Source organism: Oreochromis niloticus, unplaced genomic scaffold (genome assembly GCF_001858045.2).
Source record: "Oreochromis niloticus isolate F11D_XX unplaced genomic scaffold, O_niloticus_UMD_NMBU tig00006521_pilon, whole genome shotgun sequence".
Classification (NCBI taxonomy): domain Eukaryota; kingdom Metazoa; phylum Chordata; class Actinopteri; order Cichliformes; family Cichlidae; genus Oreochromis; species Oreochromis niloticus.
In genome coordinates, this window is record NW_020328040.1 from 53586 (window position 1) to 73093 (window position 19508).

The window sequence follows — 19508 nt, forward strand, 5'->3', positions numbered from 1 at the left end:
TTCCACAGTGAAATTCTGGCAACCACAGCTGCCAGAATTTTACCGTAATATTCAACTTTTTAGGTATGATACCGTATTATTTTATACAGTTTCACTATATTTAGCAAAGTAAGACTGTAATCAGGTTAACGAAATGTCTGTTGTTTTCACATGAATTTATGTTTAAATTCAGTCATTTACTGTAAAAAAATAATTATTATTTACTGTGAAATTTAAGGTTACTAAAATAGGATACCGTTTTGTGTTCCACATTTACAATTTATTTTTCATGGTGAAATTCTGGCAACCACAGCTGCCAGTAATTTACCGTAAATTCTACAATATTTTTTTTACAGTGTACAATTAGAAGTGCTTGTTGTGATGAAAACTTTTCATCAGCAGCAAAGGCATAAGGATCACTTAAATGGATCACTTAAACTCCGGTTGATGGTGCACATCTTTTTCTCTGCTGTGCTAAAGATGCTCTCAGCTGTTTAACTTTAGGGATGGAGAAAAGTTTGACATATTTCACGACCATTAAATATTAGCGAGGCCTCTGAGAACGAGGTCAAGCAAAAACCCCTGCTTGTGCTCATGGACCCTAAATTTCAACAAATAAGACAATAATACGACAAACTGCTGAGTGACACAAGAGTCTAGGGGAAGGGCAAGCATGAAGTGAGATGCTGTGTAGGTGTGTACACATGTGCTCACACATGTTGGTACCTCTCTCCGTAGCAAAGTCCTGAATAAAGTCTGAACCTCCAGGATACTTACAAGACTGCAGTGGAAACCATGAAGGATGCCAGCAAGCAGCTGGACAGCGAGATGAGCCGTCAGACACAAACCAGCTGGGAGCTTGAACACCAGACAAAAAGAAGCAATGACTATAAAAGTCAGATGGAAAAAATCACAAAGGAAATTGAAACCATGAGATCATACTTACCAATGCTTAGTAAGGCATTTTATTAGTTTTGTATATAATGGAAAGCACAATTATTTGTTTCATAATTTTCTATAATGGTGGCATTTTCTTTTGGAAACAGGCAATGGCTGCAAACACTGTCCTGCAGGATGGATTTTAATGAACCCTGTATGTTACTACTTCCCCTTGAAATCAAATGAAATCAAAACATGGAAGGAATCCAGAGATTTCTGTCAGCTGCAGGGAGGAGATCTTATAATCATAGACAGCCGAGATGAAGAGGTTTGTTAGTATTTCTGTGCAGCGGTGTTCATGTAGATTTCTAAAAAATAATTTTTGGTTATGTTTCTTTTTTTGTTAGAACTCAACAGTCAATTACTTGATAAATCATCAACCTGCCCCGAGACAAACTCATGACCTGGTCTGGGAACCTCCCTCATGGACCTTGGATGGCTCACAGAGATTGGATAAGAAGAAGAAATGATTATCAAGATACGTCTCATACTACGCCGTTCTGGATCGGACTGACAGATGTCCATGAGGAAGGGACTTGGAAATGATGGGATGGAACATTACTTGCTGAAGGGTAAGAGTTTAGTGTCATTTAAAATGACTGCTTTCATTTCAAACATGAAGAAATATAAACATAAGCAACTGTTGTCTCCAACAACAATAATCTGCTTAATTTACGTGCTAGAATCCAGTGGGATAAGTTATATACTTATCAAATTGCATTAAAAGGGGTTGGATTAAATAATTATCAACTCAGTATCATTTATATGTACAGCATACACATACATGCACATACATGCATACATACACATACACATCTCTATATACACATACAAATGTAATGCAATATGCAATGCACAAAGCAAAACAACAATTAGTACAGCTAACAGGGTGTAACCTCTACGGTGGCTGAGATAGGCTCTAATCCTCTAACCCTGAATTGGTTAGATCAGGGGTGTCAAACTCAAATACACAGTGGGCCAAAATTCAAAACTGGAACAAAGTCGCGGGCTAACGTTAATATTTATTGAAATATATTTATTCCTCCAGATATAAGAATGAATCTTTTCTTATGGACTCAAACACATTTTGCTGAAAAACTGAATATGGAACAAGCAAAGCTTAATACTAAACAATATATATATTAGCTGTATAATACCAGTAGGCCAGCTCTAATAGTAATTTGGTATGGCTTCGCGGGCCAAATGTAATTAGGCTGCGGGCCAAATTTGGCCCGCGGGCCAGAGTTTGACACCTATGGGTTAGATAGAATACATTGGATTGATACATAAACATTTGCATTTTAAGCTTTTTTTATGTTTTCATGTTGTTTTAATCCCACACTTTGTCTATACTCGACATACAGACATACAAAAACTTCTTCTCTCTCTTTGAACACTGCGATACTTTGAACACTACACTAAATAACAATATTTAGTGTAGTGTGTAATGTAAATGCATACATACAAACATATATAATTCTTTTCAAAGACATAAAAGCCACAAAGCACTGTACAAAAGTTCTGTTAAGTCAACACAATTTATTTTAAGAGAACCATGTTATTTAAAACATACATAACAAAAAATGTCAGCAGGAATCCTGATTAAACGAATGCACACTGTGAAACGTGTGTAAATCAGCAGTTGTGTTTGTAGAAAATGGTCACTTAACAGTTACTCCTGAAGGATAAATTACATGAATAAGATAAAAGGTGAATAATGACGATAATGACTGTGTGAAAGGAAATGCAGTGTAACTTGTCGTTTGCTTCAGGTACTGGAACGATGGAGAGCCGAATGATCACAACAATGAGGACTGTGCAGCGTTGTATCCCAAAGCAAACTTCTACAAGAGCTGGAACGATCTTCCATGTGAGACCAAAATAAAATGGATTTGTGAAAAAGCACCAAAATCACTGAGCTAAGATTAATGAAATAATGCATCACAATCCTACATAAGCACATGTTGCTATCACACAAATCTCTGTAAGCATTTAATAAACTTTTTTTAGCAAAGTAGCAAATCTTACAGCTAAGATGAAAAAGGATTATCCAACACATTTCTAGAAAGTAAACTGCTGTTTTGTCCTTGTGAGTACGCTGTATTTATCTACAGCAATGCTACAGTAAAATGTTCATTTATATTATACACAGACTTACAGTGTTTTACATTATTAACACAATGTTATATGATGAACATGTTAATAAACACTTACAGCTGGTAACAATTAAATCTACAGCTTTAATATCCTGTTTCTGTTAGCAGCCTGTGTACAAAGGAAAAGATGATAAATACAGATGCAAAGTCATTGATTATACTTCAATCAGTATTTTTACTGTAGAAAATATTTTGAAAGCATGAACTAATGTATGAAATGCTCTCGTCACTAAAATATATGTGAATCTTTGAAAGTTCAAACTAATCTTTATTTAAACTTCTTCATTTCCTTGAATGAAGTCTCCATTTCAGTCATTAACTCTCATCACAGGGATGCTTTTTGGCAAATTTTCAGCACCAGTAGTCGCTCATTTGAATATTCTTGTAGTTAAGAAGCTACGCTTTCCATCTCTAGGTAGGTCCATGGCCAGTTCAGCACAAGACATCGGGAGACACTAAATTGTAAATGAATGGTGATATTGACTAGAACACACCCACAAGCACCAATTTGGATTTTTAATCAAATAATGTGCACAAAACATTGTGAATTTCTGCTCTTTGGACTTTGAGGTGCACTTTTGTGGCATTTATGATGTCGCCTTTGTTAAGATAAAAAAAAAAGCATGAATATGGTGACGGCTGAAAAATGGGTCACAGGATAGAGGATTAATGTTAATGTTTGTTAGGCTGTGTAAAAAAAATAATATGTGGACAGAAACTTCACGAGCTGTCTGTCACGTGCCTTGTTATAGGAAACTCGGCGTTTAATTTGGAGATGGTACAGGGGTCACATCAAATAATACTACAACTTGGTTTTGTGGGACACCAACCTAAAATTGCCATAAGTCACAGGTCCCATCCAGATCAGTCATGCAGGACATGCTAGGAGAATTTACCGACTGACTGCTGTAGTAGGGTCTATGCTAAGAGGTACTTCTAATCAGGCACCAATCAAGCATCTGATTGTCAGCACATGGGGTACCAAAAGCTTAAAGCAAGGGTCAATAGCAAAATATGTTGTTTGGCATTGACAAATCAGGTGTTTTCATTGGGCACAACCCACGCAATCAAGTCTGCTGACTGGCTGTAGCTCTGGAGGTACCGCAAGTCATCTATTGATCAGAAGGTTGGTGGTTTGATCCCTAACTGCCCCAGTCTGCATGCCAAATATCCTTGGGCAACATACTAACCCCGAATTGCTCTGCGATGCATCAACTGGAGTTTGAATGTTTGTGATAGAAAGCACTTAAAACATAGAAGAAAGTACCTGTGTGAATGCGGCGTGTATATAAAGCACTTTGAGTGCTGCGCATGAGTAGAAATGTGCTATATAAGAATCAGTTCCAGCCTTATCAAACAACTGTAATATATTTCAAGGTTATAAAATCGTGTTTTATAAACCATTGTGTTACTTGTGATGAAATATTACAGTGTTTTTTGTTTAAAAAGTGTGCCTCAACACTTTTCATTTATTTGCTGACTGCTATTCTGATGGTAGCCGTTGGAGTTCTTGGGATTAACTCCGTCTATGACAGTCCATGTGACAAAAAACAAGTTCAGTTTCCCTTTTCTGTAGAATTTCACAATGTGTGATCACCAAGAAAACGAACACTGAGCAACAACATTTTACAGGTTTGAAAATACTCTATAATTTTGGTTTGATCATAGTCATGGAAACATGGTAATGTGGTGATTTTTGATTAGTTTAGTTTGGTATTAAATATTTAACATTGTAAACACACAGATGTGATGTGATTGAAGCTGAAGAGGAGGCCAAGAAGGTGAGCATGTGAACAAAAACCATGAACAATGAAAGGCGGGCACTGAGCAGCTGAAGACCATCAATGATGGAATATTACAATTCTTGCAAGATTCATTCACACAGTCAGCATAGTGAGTGCATGATCACTGCAGCCTCCAGTGCTTTTGGCACTGGGGTTAGGGTTGGTCTAGGTGTTAGGATTATGGGTTTAAGGTCAGCATCTGTATCAGACTACTGTGAAATGATCACATTTTGATTACTCTTAACAAAAATTTTATGTCAGTAATTGCTGAGTTTTCAGTGCCTCTTAATATCTTTTTTACCTGAGTTATCAGACTCCTAAAAGGCAGTAAATCTCAAAATAGGTAGAATAGTGTTGAAAACAAAAAATGTACACATATTATGTTCCTGTTTATAATTAGAGTGCAATCTGGAAACTCAGATTACACTACCTACAGATATTTTGTTTTTATTATACAACTTGTAATATTTGCTTAATCTAAGAAGTAAAATGAATAATATTAATATTTACCATATTTTTGAAAAATATTCTACGTGTTTTATTTTGCATTTTGCATCACCAATTGTCTTTCGAAATATGAAGTTTTATTACCATGTGCTCAAATATCTGGCAATTTGATTTTATTTTAAATGGGGCGATCGTGGCTCAAGAGTTGGAGGTTTGTCTTGTTATCGGAAGGTTGCCGGTTTGAGCCCCGGCTCTGACAGTCTCGGTCGTTGTGTCCTTGGGCAAGATACTTCACCCGTTACCTGGTGGTGGTCAGAGGGCCCGGTGGCGCCAGTGTCTGGTAGCCTCACCTCTGTCAGTGCGCCCCAGGGCAGCTGTGGTTACAATGTAGCTTGCCATCACCAGTGTGTGAATGTGTGGATGACTGAATGTAGTGTAAAGCGCTTTGGGGTCCTTAGGGACTAAGTAAAGCACTATACAAATACAGGCCATTTACCAATTAGCTGCCATGTAGAAAAATTTTGGATATATGCATCCCAAATTAAAGAAATGATTCGTTGCACGTGCTAAGAGCAGGCAATGGCATTTTCAGGTCTTTATCTATCATGCTTTTTGGGATATACATAATAAGTCATTGCCTCATCTGGTTATTGGTTTTACTCAAACTTTTTCTCTGAGGTAAAAATGGGTGGAAAGAAGCAATGTTCAAAAATATATCTTAATCAAATATTTCATTGATGAAACTGAAACTTCACAGCACTTGTTATGTGTGTTCAGATGTTGCACCAGAAAAATTGTTTGCAAATCTTTTATCATAATAAACTAATCAAAATGATATATTATGAATCACTGCATTGTTACTCAGCATAGCCTTTGTTCATGTTTCAACATTTTTTAGAGCGATCAGCATATTCATATCCTCCTTATAAGATAAGATAAGATAAGATAAGATAAGATAACCTTTATTAGTCCCACACGTGGGAAATTTGTTTTGTCACAGCAGGAAGTGGACAGTGCAAAAGTTATGAAGCAAAAATTAGAATACAATAAGAATAAACACAGTACACAACTGTACAGAATAGAATAAAATAAAATACTATATACAGTAGAATAAAATAGAATAAAATATACAATAAGATAAAAATAGAATACAAATGCTATATACAACTGAGTAAAAATACAACGATGCCAGAAAAGATTATTTCACTTAGTGTTATTGCACATGTGTGGATGTGTGTGTTTGATCAGTTGAAGTCTTTGTTGTGGAGTCTGACAGCAGTGGGGAGGAAAGACCTGCGAAATCTCTCCTTCCCACACCATGGGTGCCGCAGCCTGCCACTGAAGGAGCTGCTCAGTGCTGTCACAGTCTCCTGTATGGGGTGGGAGATGTTGTCCAACAGGGATGACAGCTTAGCCACCATTCTCCTGTCACTCACCACCTCCACTGGGTCCAGAGGGCATCCTAGAACAGAGCTGGCCCTTCGGATCAGCCTGTTCAGTCTCTTCCTGTCCCCAGCAGAGATGCTGCCCCCCCAGCAGACCACACCATAAAAGATGGCTGAGGCCACCACAGAGTCATAGAAGGTCTTCAGGAGTGGGCCATCCACTCCAAACGACCTGAGTCTCCGCAGCAGGTACAGCCTGCTCTGCCCTTTCCTGTAGAGGGCGTCTGAGTTATGAGTCCAGTCCAGTTTGTTGTTCAGATGAACACCAAGGTACCTGTAGCTGTCCACAGCCTCAATGTCCATACCTTGGATGTTCAGTGGTTGCAGTGGAGGATGTTTGTGCCAGCGGAAGTCTACCACCAGCTCCTTGGTTTTACTAGTGTTGATCTGGAGGTAGTTCAGCTGGCACCAGTCCACAAAGTCCTGAGTCAGTCCTCTGTACTCCTTGTCATCCCCATCAGTGATGAGGCCGACTATTGCAGAGTCATCAGAGAACTTCTGCAGGAAGCACTGGGTGGAGTTGTGGGAGAAGTCTGCAGTGTAGATGGTGAAGAGGAACGGAGCCAGAACCGTTCCCTGTGGGGCCCCCGTACTGCAGACGACCCTGTCCGACACACAGCCCTGAGTCCTCACATACTGTGGTCGGTCGGTGAGGTAGTCCAGAATCCAGGTAGTGAGGTGATGGTCCACTCCTGAGTTCTCCAGCTTGTCCTTCAGAACCATGGGAAGAATAGTGTTGAAGGCACTGGAGAAATCAAAGAACGTGATTCTCACAGTGCTCCCAGCGGTCTCCAGGTGAGCGAGGGAACGATGTAGGAGGTGAATGATGGCATCATCTGCTCCAATGCCAGGCTGGTAGGGAAACTGAAATGGGTCCAATGATGAGCTCACCAGGTGCCGAAGCTGAGCCAGGACCAGCCACTCCAGGGTCTTCATCAGGTGGGATGTCAGAGCCACCGGCCTGTAGCCGTTGAGGTCCTTGGGGCGTGAAGTCTTTGGCACTGGTACAACACAGGAGGTTTTCCAGGGCTGTGGGACTCTTCCCAGCCTCAGGCTCAGGTTGAAGAGGTGCTCCATCACCCCACACAGTTGGTCCGCGCAGGACCTGACGACCCTTGAGCTGATGCCATCTTGGCCCGCTGCCTTCTTGACTTTAATCCTCCTCAGTTCCCTCCTAACCTGGGTGGTTGAGAGAGACAGGCTGGAGCCTTGTGATGAGGAAACTAATGGTTAAATCTAGATGTATGAAACATTTGTCTCCCTTTTAGTCACTTCTCTTTTTCACAACTTAACTGGAAGTGAACAGGCCAGCAGGACCAGGCTGTGTTGAAATAGGGTAGCAGTCTGTCAGGTTCCTGCTCAAACCACCAGCACATGGCAGATTTCGACCGAACACCGAAAATGGATGCGGGGAGAGAACAACATAGTGATTTCCATAGTGGAATTGAGACAGTCACATGTGAAGAAGACCTGCATGATGAAGATCATCCTCCTTACCTTCAGTCTATCAGGAACCAAGGTATAAAAAGGTTAATGTACTTTTATAGCCAGTTTTCTGATTATTCAAATGATTGTTTTATTTAAATGTTTGAAACATCACTCATAGAACAAGTAAGAATAATTTGATAGATCATATATAAATCTAACTTAGTCACATTAAGTTACATTACGTCTTTATAAAACAAGCCACAAGTTATTGTTTGTATAGTTTCATGCTGTTCTAACAATTAAGTTGTAACAATCACTTAATTTCCTCTTTGTTTAGTGTCCATGTTCCGTGTGAGGTCTGTGAGACATTACAGACTGACTGCAGTGAGTCTGTTACTTCTTGCTGCTGTTCTCCTGATACTTAATATTGGCCTGGGAGTTCACTGTAAGTCGGATAGAATATGTCTAGTGCACAAAATCATTTTCGCTGTGAAATAATGAGCTCTTTTTGGAGTTTACCAGCCATTGTCTTAGAACACAATGCACCACAATGTGTACGCGGCTATTGTCTAAAATTGTCTGAAATACTTGCAGACAACAAACTCACAGATACTTACTTCACACTTGCTGATACTGAACGCATCAGTAAAGAGCTCATCGACCTCCAGGATACTTACAAGACTGCAGTAGAAAGAATGAAAAGTACCAAGAAGAGGCTGAACAGTAATATAAGCCATCAGAAACTAACCAGCTGGGAGCTTGAACACCAGACAAAAAGAAGCAATGACTATAAAAGTCATATTGATAAAATCACAAAGGAAATTGAAACCATGAGATCATACTTACCAATGCTTAGTAAGGCCTGTTTTACTATTTTTATATCTCATAAAATTGTAAGAGTAGTGATTATACTGTTTAATAATGGTGGTATTTTCTTTTGGAAACAGGTGATGGCTGCAAACACTGTCCTCCAGGATGGATTTTAATGAACTCTGTATGTTACTACTTCCCCTTGAAATCAAATGAAATGAAAACATGGAAGGAATCCAGAGATTTCTGTCAGCTGCAGGGAGGAGATCTTATAATCATAGACAGCCGAGACGAAGAGGTTTGTTAATATTTCTGTGCAGCAGTTTTCATGCAGATATTTGTCTATTTATTGATTTATTTAATTGTTAGAACTTGACAGTAAATTATCTGATGAATCATCAAGATGCCCCGCTGCAGACCGGCGACCTATTCAGTGACCAACCCACCTTTGAACATTACATGAGTTATATAGACCACTCCATGATACACGACTACTCAGATTATTATGAAGATGCCTCTGGGATGATGCCTCAGTCAAATCCAAAATCCCCAAAGGCTTTCTGGATCGGACTGAGTGATGTCCAAGAGGAAGGGACTTGGAAATGGTGGGATGGAACATTTCTTACTGAGGGGTAAGAGTGAAATATGTTGCACACTGTGAATCTTGGGTAAATCAGCGGTGTGTTGTATATTTAGAAAATGGTGTCTTATTAACACGATTCTTGTCATTAAGAATTAACATGAATGTCAATAAAAGATGAGCAGTGTGGGTTGAATAAAAGCAAATATCATCCCTGCAGAGTAACCTGCCATTTGCTTCAGGTACTGGAACGATGGAGAGCCAAATGATGTCAGCAATGAGGACTGTGCAGCGTTGTATCCCAAAGCAAACTTCTTCAAGAGCTGGAACGATGTTAGATGTGACACCCAAATGAAATGGATTTGTGAAAAAGCACCAAAATCCATGAGCTAAAATATCTGTAATACAATTTTACATATGTGCATGCTACTATAACACAAATATCTGTATATAATACAGTACAACACCTATACAAAATATAGGTGGTATATAAAATAAACAGTTGTTTATAATATATTTTTTCTTTATAATAATAATAATAATGATGATGTATTGCATTTATATAACGCTTTTCGAGACCCTCAAAGCGCTTTACAAATCCACTATTCAACTGTGTATACACTCAGAATCAGAATATCTTTATTCTCATTGTAACAAGTATTAAAAAAAATGAAGTGCAGTGCCTGCGGTGTCAAGAGAAGAAAGTTTAAATATAATTACCAAAGAAGTATAAAAAAAAAGTAGAACAGTCATTCAGTAATAATAAATAGAACGCTACTTCACATAAACACTATTGCACAGAATGTCACAGGATGTCATCCATTGCACAGTATTTGTCAAGTTAAAAAAGCATTAAATGTGTAACCTTTAAAAAGTGTTTGAATAAATGCAAACGTGTTAGACTAATTTCGGGGAGGGGGGTGGGGGGTGTTCAAATAAAAAAAAATGCATGATTGGGAACAAAAGCTGTGCGACTTTCATCACTGTGACCAACTTCATCAACATCATCTCATATAAAATTTTATTATCCAATGGAAAATATTAGATAACCCCAGCTTATATACAGTATAGTGTTTATTTATAATATACACCGATTTACAGTTTTTACCTGAACACTTGAACCTACCTCCAGTTACAGCTTTTGACAATTACATTCATCAACAGTTATATCTGATTACTGTACAAACTGCAGTTTTATCAGCTAAACAATTAAAATTCCAGAAATCACGAAGCAATCTGAAAAAACTATCAAAAAAACAGGAGTACACATTTGCAGAAGTAAAGAAAATCTGAACATTTGTAATAACTTGAATTTTTCATCATCTTAAACTAATTTCTGAGTGGACTAGTAAAGTGCATTTTGAACAATATGGTGAAATCCAGTAAACCAGTACTCATAAAATAGATTTACAAAGAAATAATCGCAGTATTACTAAACAGTATGGTGACATTTTTATTTTAATGTCAACCACATGTGTACAGTAAGCATTACAAATATGGGCACTGGCTCAAACTTCTTGTCAGGAAGCATCAGGATAACTGATGTGTGAAAGAAAATTCAAGCAAGACCCTGTGAGAAAAATAAATATGGATGGTTGGGGTCGCTGGAATTTGTAGGCAGCACAGAAAACTTCTATGAACTGAATTTGATTTTGCTAAGAAACCTGTCCAGTTTTCATGGGCAAAGACAAAAAAGGGAAAGACTATAAATAAATCTGTGTGATTCTGTAAATCAATGTACACCCTTCACAGGTTTCCAGTCCATAAGAGGAGTGACATAAAGAGGAAAAAACCCTTCACACTCATATTCACACCTACAGCCAATTTAAAATCACCAAACCCAACAAACATGTATTTAGACCTGCAGAACCAGAACCAGAGTACCTGCAGAACAGGGACCGCTGCACTGTGCTGTACCCAAAGTGGATCATCTTTAATCATTGTATTTTATTATAATTATACAGCACAGAAGAAGGATCCTTGCACCATGAAAATGGCCTATGCTGTGCTTACTTTACTTGATTTTGTCAAAACTGGGCCACACAGCCATGACAGAAAGACAGGTGCAGATATAAATGATAATCAAAGATAATAAAAGGTTGATCAAAGAAACTCAAACTCACAATGTAACTGTCAGCGGTGCATGAAGAGTTGGTGGATGCAGTGTTAGGTGCACAATTTTAACATTAACAGAATGTACTAACCAGTGCTGAACGTGGGCTTCATTTCTTTTGGACGACTGAGGATATTTACTACATCTTATGTTTAGAAAGTGCACTATGTCACTATAAACTTCCTGTTTCCATGAAGATTGATCCCATTTTCTGTATGTCACACTTAAAATCTTTCAAGTGCAGCTGACTGTTAAATCTTAAAAAGAGCAAAGCACAAAAGAGTTTCAAGGCACACAAATAGCCTTTAAATCTAATCATGTATGATAATTATTTTAAATGACTGATTATTGATTATGCAGCACTATAGAATTGACTAGACTTGGGCACATTCCTTGATTTCTTATAGAAAGTCAGCATATTAGGATCTTGTGTATCATCAAGTTAAAGGTTACACCAGAGATTACTTTACTTTTATTTTCGATTCACTTCTGTCACTGATAAAAGTTTGAACTGGAATTCAGTGATTAAGAATGAATCAGCAGTGAGTTGTGTCGACACAGCAAAGCGTCTTGCCAGATATGCATGTGACTGATATCAACTACTGGTTGTAATTTTAATGGTGGATTTGATTCACTCTTTTATCAAGAAGATGTGTGTGCCATCCTCCTTAGCTCTTTTTAAAGCCATTGTTGAAAATTTATGGCAGTTACATAAGAACACAATTAAAATCCATCTAATAACATTCATATATTTGAGGGTCTGAGGTGTAACCCGGAGTGGTCCTCAGCAGGAAAAGGGTGGAATGCCCACTCCTGGTCAGGAACAAGTCGAATGTCCTCGTCACCTCCAAAGCCCACCAGAGGAGCCTCTGCTTCACAACAGCAGCTGTTATTTTTAATTTTTAATATAATCGTTCTGTCCTGTTTCAAATTAAACATTTCATACGGAGTTATTACACTCTGACTTCTCTTCACCCTATACTTTATTCTGCTCAATAAAATGTTAATATTGTCTTAAACAGTGATGATTTTATTTTTTATACTATAAAATAAAGCTATTATCTCTATAAATACATATTAGCATCATGAAGACAGCTGTGCTGTGCAACCGATTGAAGGCTGAAAATATAATGCTAGGTTGTTGTTGTCAGTGTGCCCTCACTCAATGATCTTGTTCCCTATTTAATGATGCATTTGGCACCAAACTCAGGATGTTGATCCAACCGTCAGTAAAAGTGTTTTCACTTGCTCCCAGCAGAGGGCAGTGCAAGACAGTCAGAGTTTATGTGCCTCTTTCCTCTGTTCCCTTGACTATGATGCTTTAATGTATTTCTACATTAATCTACAGAAACATTTATCAGTGCAAAGCTGTTTAGAAGATACTTACAATAAGCTGTCTGTTCCAAAGAGCTTGGAAAGAAAGCGAGTGGACTTTTTTCATGAAAACATTTCACCTCTCATCCGAGAAGCTTTTTCAGTTCTAAAACGAGCTGAATAAGATTAAATTTTGAGGATGAACTGTCCTCCTGAGGTCTCGACATTCTCTCTGCCAGTCAGATGACTTGTTTCTATTGACAAATCCAGCACACCTCAGAGCTTCACTAGCACATCCAAAGACTCTTTTATAGATATTTATATGTAGATATTTTATAGAGTCATTCAATTAGTAGTGAAGGGAAAGTCTATGCCAGTGTGCTGGAGAGGAGAGTCTATCCGTTAGTCGAACCTCGGATGCAGGAGGAACAATGCAGTTTTCGTCCTGGTCGTGGAACACTGGATCAGCTCTTTAGGGTGAGAATAGTTCAGCCATTCGGGAGGGGCTCAGAGTAGAGCCACTGCTCCTCCACATCGAAAGGAGCCAGTTGAGGTGGTTCAGGCATCTGACAAGGATGCCTCCTGGGTGAGATTTTCCGGGCATGTCCCACCGGGAAGAGGCCCCGGGCAGACCCAGGACACACTGGAGAGATTATATCTCTCGGCTGGCCTGGGAACACCTTGGTGTTCCCCCGGACAAGCTGGAGGAGGTGGCTGGGGAGAGGGAGGTCTGGGCTTCTCTGCATGGACTGCTGCCCCCGTGACCCGGCCCCTGATAAGCAGAAGAAAATAGATGGATGGATGGACTTCCCTCTTTGTTTTTACAGACAGCAGATTTCACTGGAACTGATTGTTGATGACCTCAGCAGTAGGCGTCACGATCTGTGACAGATTGTTGCTTAAATGCACTGACATATGACTGATTTAGACTGAACAGTGAGGATGGAGGAGACAAATGGTGGTTTTCAGACACTTGTCTATGAAGACGATTTGCACAAGGAAGAGTATCCTCCGTACCATCAGTCTAACAGGATATAAGGTATAATAATTCAAATTTTTATTCATTGCACTCCCATAGTCAGGTTTCTGATTCTTTTGATTGAAGTAGGTTTTACAGAGTTAAGATATAATGACAGGACTTGATGATCTGAGACAACTACGTGTAAGGTTTACATGCTCTAACAGGATTTTTCTAATCATAAATAAAGAGTACAGAGAAGATGTTAAATAAACTGCTAGTAAACAGTAATATTAAGTCCTAAAATGATTGCATTTTATTCTTTTAAAGCTTCAACCAAGTTATATGTGTGTTACCTGCCTTTAAGTTGAAAATTGATCATTTTCTGCCTGTTTAGTGTCCATGTTCACTATGAGTCCTGGGAGACGCCACAGACTGGCTGCAGTGTGCCTGGCGCTTCTTGCTGCTGTTCTTCTGATACTGAATATTGGCCTGAGGATCCACTGTAAGTCATTATGAGTTACAGGAGTGCACAGAAATGTTTTCATTATTAAATCATTTCTTTTTTGCAAATGGTTATCAAACTTTGCCAATAGTGCAAAAACAAGCAAACAAACAAACAAAAAACTCTAAACTGTAAAAAAAAAAAAAAAAAAAAAAATCTTTAGAAAAACTGAAAAAAGTCCTGATAATTTTCTGCCAGGAACACCTTCTGTTTTTTTAGTACAAAACAAAACTGGTTTTTATTCTTTTCCTTTTATTCTCGTCAATTCAAAAACTGAACTAAAATATGTCAGCATCCATCTCCTCATAAAATGACTAAACAGCAAATCGATGAACAAAATAATTTACAATCTTTAAAATTTGAGCTTTTTTATTTTCCTTGAAATGAGTTTGTCCTCATGTAAAGACATGGAAACAGGATACCTGGCAAACATTAACAAAAATGGAAGCACATTTAACAATATCCAGAATACATTTAAGCTAGAATCACTGCCTCGTGGTTCTTTGCATCAGCCAAATTGATAAGTTGTGGTTTAAATTCTTGTCTGTCGAATCATGTATATAGTCACTTATGGCCAAATACCAAATGGCATTTATGTCATCAATGAAGCCGAGACTACATTTATCCTAGATTAACACTGCAGGACCTCTACCTTGCAATATGAAGCGACTGAGATGAGAGATGCTGACATTTAAGCGGTGCTCAATGAAAATAAATTAAAATTAAAATTAAAATTAAAATTAAAATTAAAATTAAAATTAAAATTAAAATTAAAAATAAAAATAAAAATAATAAATTAAAATAAAATAAATATAACTGAACGGATCTAAAGGTGTTCCCGTAATTTGGGTTTATTAGAATAAAACAGATCGATGATCACAGCCCGCTCAGCACAAGGCTGACAGGACTTTTTGAATGAATGAATGAATAAATTAAACAGAATAAAACATAAAATCAAAAAAGACAGATTACTATGCCAAACTTCCAGATAGACTGCATTTACTGGATTTGTTTTGTCTGCTCTTGCCTTTCAAAGACAATGAGTACAATTAGAAGTGCTTGTTCTGATGCAAACTTTTCATCAGCAGCAAAGGCATAAGGATCACTTAAATGGATCACTTAAACTCCGGTTGATGGTGCACATCTTTTTCTCTGCTGTGCTAAAGATGCTCTCAGCTGTTTAACTTTAGGGATGGAGAAAAGTTTGACATATTTCACGACCATTAAATATTAGCGAGGCCTCTGAGAATGAGATCAAGCATAAATCCCTGCTTGTGCTCATGGACCCTAAATTTCAACAAATAAGACGACAAACTGCTGAGTGACACAAGAGTCTAGGGGAAGGGCAAGCATGAAGTGAGATGCTGTGTGTGTGTACACATGTGCTCACACATGTTGGTACCTCTCTCCCTGTAGCAAAGTCCTGAATAAAGTCTGAATGTTCAGTCAATCAAGATCCATATGAGCTGTAAAGAAAATAACCTCAGCTTTTTCTTGGATGTTCAAAGTTTTTCAGTTCATACAGGAACATCAGCAGTCTGGGTGAATGTATCGCTGTTTACTTCCCCCGTCTCATTGAGCCTGGTCAGGATGTATTGAGAAAATTGAGGTGGAAAATGACTTGAGCATTATATAATTAAAGTAACATACATTGAACATATCTTGAAAAAGTAAAATAAATCATAACATTAAACTCACCTTGTTTTTGTAGAGAAGTTGATCAGGCTTTTGCTTCATCCCCTGAGACCAGCTGCACTGAATCATCACCAGCTTTTGTCCTCATCTTTGTCGCTCAGTGAGGTCTTTCCTTTCTTGGCCATTCCTCTGCCAGCTGCCTTTGCACTGGAAAACCAAAGTGTGTGATCACAGGTGAAGAAAAGGATATTTTTCCAGTGCAGGGTTTAGAGTGCTCCATTTGGTGACAGCTGTTGAACAACATTTCTAAGGATGTTGAAAAAGACAAATATTTCTGTTTACTATTAAGCAAAAGCATGATTATAGACATACCAATTTCTAAGGTTACAACAGTATCCTCATAAGACATATAAGAGCCTTGACACCAGCACTATGCTTGTATTATACTTTAATCAGGATATATTTAGAAATTGATCCGATCAGCTCAACAGTGTCACCAAAAGTAACCACATACTCAGCATTACATAAATCACATTTTCAGTGAAGGCAAAGTTACAGGGAAAATGTGTATGTTTGCAAAGTTAACTAAACATTTCTATGTGCTACAACATGGACATAATGATTAAATGTGCTGAGGTGAGTAATTTGCTGTCAGCCTGCTTATTGATTCATTGTACTGCTGCTACAATGATTTGTACAAATCTTGGAAATTTACAATAACGTTTATAAATAAAACTGATGATGTACAATGTTGTCAAACCAACTGATTTATAATATTGTTACTTAAGCTGGGCTTACACTGTGCGATTTTTGGCCACCATCAACTTTGCTAAATTGCTAATGAAAAACATTGATCAGGCAGCTGTGATTGAGCAGCAATGTAAATCCAACTATTTTCACGGTTGTTGTGGTCGTGATAATTTTGTGAGGCCACATCGAAAAGGCTCGGATGAGCTTTCCAAAGTTCTACAAGTTGTGCCTCCATGTTTGTGTCCAGATCACACGCTGCACTGCCGTGCTACTCCGTCTTTTACGCCGACGTTATGTGTTTGCGCGTGCGCAGTGTGAGCGGCTGCGGTGACACCCTCACGACGGTCGATTGATGATCGGGAGCTGGTCGTGAGGTGTAAATCGCTTCTCGTTACTCCACGCATACTATACGATGCATGACGCACGATGAAGGCCAAAATCGGGTCCATCACCAAAACGGTCGCACGACTCAAAAATTGGCTCAAAATGGGCCAAAAATCGCACAGTGTAAGAAACAGTCTTCAACACTTGCAGATAACAAACTCACAGATTCTCACCTCACGCTCGATGATACTGAATGCATCAGCAAAGAGCTGGTCGTCCTCCAGGACACTTACAAGACTGCAGTGGAAACCAGGAAGGATGCCAGGAAGCAGCTGGACAGCGAGATGAGCCGTCAGACGCAAACCAACTGGGAGCTTGAACACCAGACGAAACGAAGCAATGACTATAAAAGTCAGATTGAAAAAGTTACAAAGGAAATTGAAACCATGAAAACACGCTTATCAATGCTTAGTAAGGCCTGTTTCATTATTTCTGTATATGATAAAATTGTAAAAGCATAATGATTTGTTTCATCATTTTCTATAATGATGGCATTTTCTTTTGGAAACAGGCGATGGCTGCAAACACTGTCCTGCAGGATGGATTTTAATGAACTCTGTATGTTACTACTTCCCCTTGAAATCAAATTAATTCAAAACATGGAAGGAATCCAGAGATTTCTGTCAGCTGCAGGGAGGAGATCTTATAATCATAGACAGCCAAGATGAAGAGGTTTGTTAGTATTTCTGTGGAGCGGTGTTCATGCAGTTTTCTGAAAATGTATCTTTGGTTTTCTTTCTTTTTTTGTTAGAACTCAACAGTTAATTACTTGATAAATCATCAAGCTGCCCCGAGACAAACTAGTGACCTGGTCTGGGAGTCTCACCTTCCTCACCGTGTGAGACCTTGGATGCCTCACAGAGACCCGGAGTTTCTAGATTGGATAAGCAGAAGAATAAATCATCAAGATACGCCTCATCCCCCAATGGGCTTCTGGATCGGACTGAGAGACGTCCATGAGGAAGGGACTTGGAAATGGTGGGATGGAACATTACTTGCTGAAGGGTAAGTGTCACGGCTGCCGAGGCGAGTGTATTGGTGTACTGAGGTGCACAAGATTGAAAACAATTTGTTCTGAAAAAATGCAGATGAAGAGTTGTTTGTTGACAGTATAGATGGTTTGTTTTTAAACCTCTTACCACTCACAGAGTCCCCGGTGACGGTCTAGCTATGTCAGATGCCAGTCATTTAGGAGACTAATACTTTTTTGGAATTTAAATTGTGCTAACTCACTTTGTCCAACACAGCCCAGAGTAACATTAAAAGTAAAACATATTAGAACTAATTTTGATGGACGCAAGAAAAACTGGAGCATCTTTGTAGGGAGCCGAACTAGGGCTTACAAGTTTTGCAGTGCCTTTGCAGTGACTTTGCTATCTGCACAGAGCGTTTCTGGTGTGGCTTATGCAAAAGAGAATTGCAACAATACAGCGTGTTTCTCTGCTCCATTTTACACAGTAAGTATGTCTGTTGTAGACTGTGCTTTATAAATGTCTCATTGATTATTCAAACAGTGTTTGAAAACTTTATCGTCACCGCCGACATGCTTTGTACCTCAGGCTCATCAGAGACAATCGTATCCAGGTAAAATAATTTTCTTTAATCTACACACTTTTAGGAATTACTTAGCTAATTTCATGGATAATTTCAGTGACTGAATTATTGCCGGTCATTCGTACATTTACTTTATTATATAAAATATATAAATTAAATCTCTTTGTGTCACGTCCGGTGTGGCAGACGTGTGGAGAAATAGGGAGGACCCAAGATGCGGCAGCTCTGGTGCAGGTGAGTTTATTTAACAGAAGGAAATACAAACAGCAGTGGCGAGGGTGAACTAGAAACTAAGAAAACCTAAACTGGAAAAACTAACAGAAACTAACCGTAAACAGATATGCAGGGAGGCACAGGGAAATCCATAGGAAGCCGGAGAGACGTAGGGAGACCGAGGGAAACAACACAGACGAACCAGCAACGAGGACGAGGTAACACACACTATAAATACACACGCCAGGAATCAGGGGAAGGGAAACAGGAGGGGAACACACCTGGAAGACATCACAACTGACGAGGCAGGGGAAAACGTAAACAGAACACACTGACATAAGACACAGACCTTCACAATAAAACAGGAACTACACATACAAGGACACACACGGGCCGAACAGAGTAAACAGTAAACAGAGGAAGAACATAACCAAAATCACACTAAATAGAAAAACACAAAACGCTGGGTCAAACGGACCCAGGATCATGACACTTTGAAACTTATAGAATCTAA

General features: G+C 38.7%; 2 protein-coding genes across 5 annotated transcripts; both read left to right on the forward strand.

Moving 5' to 3' along the window:
- The first annotated feature begins 372 nt into the window (after positions 1–372).
- Positions 373–19116, forward strand: LOC109200640 (asialoglycoprotein receptor 2). 4 transcript variants are annotated; one of them, XR_003218060.1, is made up of 6 exons: positions 13719–14034; positions 14351–14458; positions 17378–17638; positions 17739–17899; positions 17979–18232; positions 18742–19116. XR_003218060.1 is itself a non-coding variant. In XM_025904718.1 (4 exons), the coding sequence occupies exons 1-4, from the start codon at positions 775–777 to the stop codon at positions 18746–18748; spliced, it is 582 nt and encodes a 193-aa protein (XP_025760503.1). In that variant the 5' UTR covers positions 373–774; the 3' UTR covers positions 18749–19116. The 4 variants fall into 4 exon arrangements, 1 of the variants encoding a protein (XP_025760503.1); XR_003218061.1 differs by lacking the exons at positions 13719–14034; positions 14351–14458; positions 17378–17638; ... (1 more) ...; positions 17979–18232; positions 18742–19116 and adding exons at positions 373–934; positions 1026–1186; positions 1266–1490; positions 2691–3323; XM_025904718.1 differs by lacking the exons at positions 13719–14034; positions 14351–14458; positions 17378–17638; positions 17739–17899 and adding exons at positions 373–934; positions 1026–1186.
- On the forward strand, positions 8094–10016 carry LOC109200635 (C-type lectin domain family 4 member M-like). The gene is made up of 6 exons (XM_019356212.2): positions 8094–8269; positions 8516–8623; positions 8773–9033; positions 9126–9286; positions 9358–9620; positions 9811–10016. The coding sequence occupies exons 1-6, from the start codon at positions 8125–8127 to the stop codon at positions 9959–9961; spliced, it is 1089 nt and encodes a 362-aa protein (XP_019211757.2). The 5' UTR covers positions 8094–8124; the 3' UTR covers positions 9962–10016.
- Positions 19117–19508: the final 392 nt, after the last annotated feature.